This window comes from Peromyscus californicus, unplaced genomic scaffold (assembly GCF_007827085.1).
Source record: "Peromyscus californicus insignis strain IS unplaced genomic scaffold, ASM782708v3 Scaffold_9__1_contigs__length_137607984, whole genome shotgun sequence".
Taxonomy (NCBI): Eukaryota; Metazoa; Chordata; class Mammalia; order Rodentia; family Cricetidae; genus Peromyscus; species Peromyscus californicus.
The window spans coordinates 26139066-26143118 of record NW_026294617.1 but is presented as its reverse complement, the minus strand read 5'-3'; the positions used below and the strand labels follow the sequence as shown (position 1 = coordinate 26143118).

Sequence of the window (4053 nt, the reverse complement as noted above, 5' to 3'; positions counted from 1 at the left end):
GTTCTTGTCTTTTCTTTTTTTTTTTTTTTTTTTTTTTTTGGTTTTTCGAGACAGGGTTTGTTCTTGTCTTAATTTCCTATTATTAATATGGATAAGGCAGGAAACGGAGCTGGCGGCCGCAGGAAAATAACTCCAGAGGTTAAATGAAGCTGGGCAGAGTTCATCCATGAAGCATCACACCCCCTCTTGATGTTTGGGGATAGCTGCTCCAGAGAGAAACTGACCCGTTTGGATTAGGTAACTAGTCACAATGAAGACAATTAGTTTGAAAACCTTCCGGAAATCTTTCAACCTGAGTAAAAGCAAAGACAAAACCGAGTTCATGGTGGTTCAGCCCCAGTCCGTCGCTGGTGACTTTGTGAAAGATGACTCCTTATTCGGGAGCTGCTATGGCAAGGACATGGCCAGCTGTGACATTGGCAGTGAGGAGGAGAAAGGGAAGAACAGGTCCCAAAGCGAAAGCCTGATGGGCACCTTGAAGAGGCGACTGTCCCCCAAGCAGAAGGGCAAGGGCAAGGGCGGGACTGCACCCACAGACAAGGACACCTTCTCCTCGGCTTCAGCGCCCGGGGGCCTCAAGGACGTGCGTGCCCCACGGCCCATCTGTTCTACATCACTGCGCAGCCACCACTACAGTCCCACACCCTGGCCGCTGAGGCCCACCAGCTCGGAGAAGACATGCATCAAGATGGAGATGCGGGTGAAGGCCCTGGTGCATGCTGCCAGCCCAGGCCCTGTCAATGGTGTGCGCAAGGAGCTGCGGGAGCTGCAACCCAAGGAGCTGCGGGACCTGCAGCCCAGGGAGCTAAGGGACCTGCAGCCAGAGCCACGCCCTGAGTCCCGCTGCAGCCCTGGTTCGCCCGGGGACCTGCGCCTCCATCTGGAGGAACACGTGCCTGTAGTTACCGGACTCATGTCTCAGGACTACCTTCAGTACACCGTGTCTTTAGAAGACGGGATGTGCCCTCTAGAAAGGCCGCGCAACTGCTGCCTGGACACGTCCTCGCCTATGGAGGTGTCGGCCGTGCTGCCAGGGGCCAGCGCCTTCTCTGAAGACGACAGTCAGGTGGACCAGGACCTGGTTGTAGCCCCAGAGATCCTTGTGGATTCTTCAGTGAACAGCGTGTTGATTGGCACCACAGGAGTCATGTTGCAGAACCCTAGAGCAGGTCATGACGATGCCCCTCCCCTCTCACCAGTGCTACCTCCAATGCAGAATAACCCAATCCAAAGGAACTTCAGCGGCCTCTCAGGCCCGGACATGCACATGGCCGAAAGCGTAAGCTGTCATTTGAATTTCGATCCCAACTCTGCACCGGGGGTTTCAAGAGTTTATGACTCCGTGGAGAGCAGTGGGCCCATGGTTGTGACAAGTCTTACGGAGGAGCTGAAGAAGCTTGCAAAACAGGGGTGGTATTGGGGTCCTATCACACGCTGGGAGGCAGAGGGGAGGCTGGCAAACGTGCCCGATGATTCTTTTCTTGTTCGGGATGGTTCCGATGACCGTTACCTTTTAAGCCTGAGCTTTCGTTCCCATGGTAAAACACTTCACACTTAGAATATACATCTATAGCTGACTTAATTGAGCATTCAATCAGGGACTCTGAAAACGGAGCATTTTGTTATTCATGGTCGCGGTTGCCTGGATCTGCGACTTACTGGGTCAGACTGACAAACCCAGTGTCCCGGTTCATGCAGGTGTGCTCCCTGCAGTACCTGTGCCGCTTCGTCATACGTCAGTACACCAGAATAAGCCTGATTCAGAAACTGCCTCTGCCAAACAAGATGAAGGATTATTTGCAGGAGAAGCACTACTGGGAGATTATGATCCCTGCTTCTTGCACTTTGGGGTTCAGAAACAAGACTGGAGTACAGTTTACAGACTTACATCGCCATTGAAGTCTTTGCTGCCATAACTATTTTAGTTTTTATGTCTGAAAGGGTCATCAATTTGTTCAGGGGTGGGGAAGTGTCTGCAAGGTGTTTTGAGTTTATTTTGATTCTTTGGAAAGGGTTGTCTTGAGTCTTGAGGATCTAGAAGTGTGAGTTATCTTTCTTTAATGTACAGAATAATCACAATGTGAATGACCAGATTCTCCTTAATGCCCCCATAGTCCTTTGCTGCTATCCACTGTGATTCTTATGCATTAAAGCACATTTCATGTGTGTTCAACCCTAAGTAAAGTTGAATGAAACATAAAGACTAAAAACTGCTATGACGTTAATAGATAGATAGATAGATAGATAGATAGATAGATAGATAGATAAGGCAGTATTCGTTCCATAATATTTAAATGATTTTAATATTTCATTTTGTATTTCACATTTGAATTATTTAATTTATTTATCATTTGTGTGTGTATGTGTGTGTGTGTCTCTGTGTGTGTGCACATGCATGTCTGACAGTGTAAATTCAGGAGTTAAAGGACAATTCAGTTCTCTCTTGCCAACATGTGGGATCCAGGGATTAACCTCAGGTCTTGAGGCCTGTACACAATTCACCTATCTACTAAGCCATCTTCCCAGCCCATATATTTGTCTGTCTGTCTAGCTATCTATCTGTCTGTCTGCCTATCTACATTCTTATCCATCTATACTCTATTGAAATTAAGTTTTACTGAACAACATTTATTTGGGTTTTACTTTCACATATGTTTTTTTTTTTATTTTTTCAGTCTGATATTTCAGTGTTCTTTGCTTATTAATGTGTACAATTATATGAATAATTTCTACTGTACTAATTTTGTTTGTTCTAATAAAATCGGTTGTTTTCATTTTTTCCATTATCTTGAGCAATATAATAGTATTTTATTCCTTTTAATAATTTTTGTACTTCTTAATTTTATGTTTTATCTTAGGTGCTACATTAGAATTTGAAACATTTAGTTCCAAATTAAAAAGGGCAACATTCAAACACATTGAGCAAGACTATCTGTTATGCTAGAAAAAAATAACTGTAATTGGACAATCTATATGTACAAGGGCTTCCTAGCATCTAGGAGGTGCAATATGGAAGTGCCTGCAGATTCTATTTTGTGAAGCTCTCTGCTTTTTGGATGTCACACTTTGCTATGATCTTATGTGACAAAGTAACAAAAGAAGAGACAAGTTCCCCCACATGTCATCAACTCCATTTACCAAAGTTCAGATCTCATAACTTAATCATCCCTAAGCTTACAAAGTTAAAAGAGTAGGGAAATACCTAAATGAATCTATCCTCTTATCTTTGAAACTGTAGATGAAATTGATCAAACTTTAATGCAATTGAAATAAACATTCAAAATGTAGTAAGATATTTGAATAGTTTTTAGCCAATTTCAAAAGCTTTTTAAACAACTCTATTAAAATTTTGAATGTGTAGTCTCCAATGTCCATATATTTATTCACTGCTGGTTTCTTCCAAATGTTTAATCAAGTAGGTTTGGGTCAGATCCATCCTACTCTGTTTATACCTTCATTTAAGTCAATCATTTGTGAAACAGTTAAATTCATTTACTATACTCTGAAATTCATCTGTCCTCTGTGTCCTACATAGCTGTAGTTCAAGTTCTTTACAAAGCTTACCCTATCTGTGTCGTCTACCTGTGTGTATTTTTAAACAGTACTTGCAAATAAAATGGAACAAAGTTGCCATTCATCATTTGCTCAGTGACCCTTTTTAATATGATGTATATTGATAAAGCATTTATTAAAACTAAGCTTTGTCAGCAGGGTAGTGGTGGCGCATGCCTTTAATCCTAGCACTCGGGCAGCAGAGTCAGGAGGATCTCTGTGAGTTCGAGCCCAGCCTGGTCTACAAAGCAAGTTCCAGGAAAGGCGCAAAAGCTACACAGAGAAACCCTGTCTCGAAAAAACAAAACAAACAAACAATAAAACTAAGCTTTGTCAAATCCTTGACTAGAAGTTAGATCTTGGCTGATTCTACCAGCTTCTTCCAGCATGAATTTACTATTTGAAGACTCACTGGCATAGTAATTAACTTTTCTTCATTTATTTTGTTCTAGCTACAATATAATTTGTTCTAATTCTTCAAAACCTCAATTCTTTTGAAGG

At 42.6% G+C, this 4053-nt stretch overlaps 1 protein-coding gene across 1 annotated transcript; it reads left to right on the top strand.

Moving 5' to 3' along the window:
• Positions 1 to 250: 250 nt before the first annotated feature.
• Positions 251 to 1899, top strand: LOC128105970 (suppressor of cytokine signaling 6-like). The gene is given in 2 exon segments (XM_052731265.1): positions 251 to 1553; positions 1556 to 1899. Coding segments are annotated over 2 exon segments (1647 nt in total).
• Positions 1900 to 4053: the final 2154 nt, after the last annotated feature.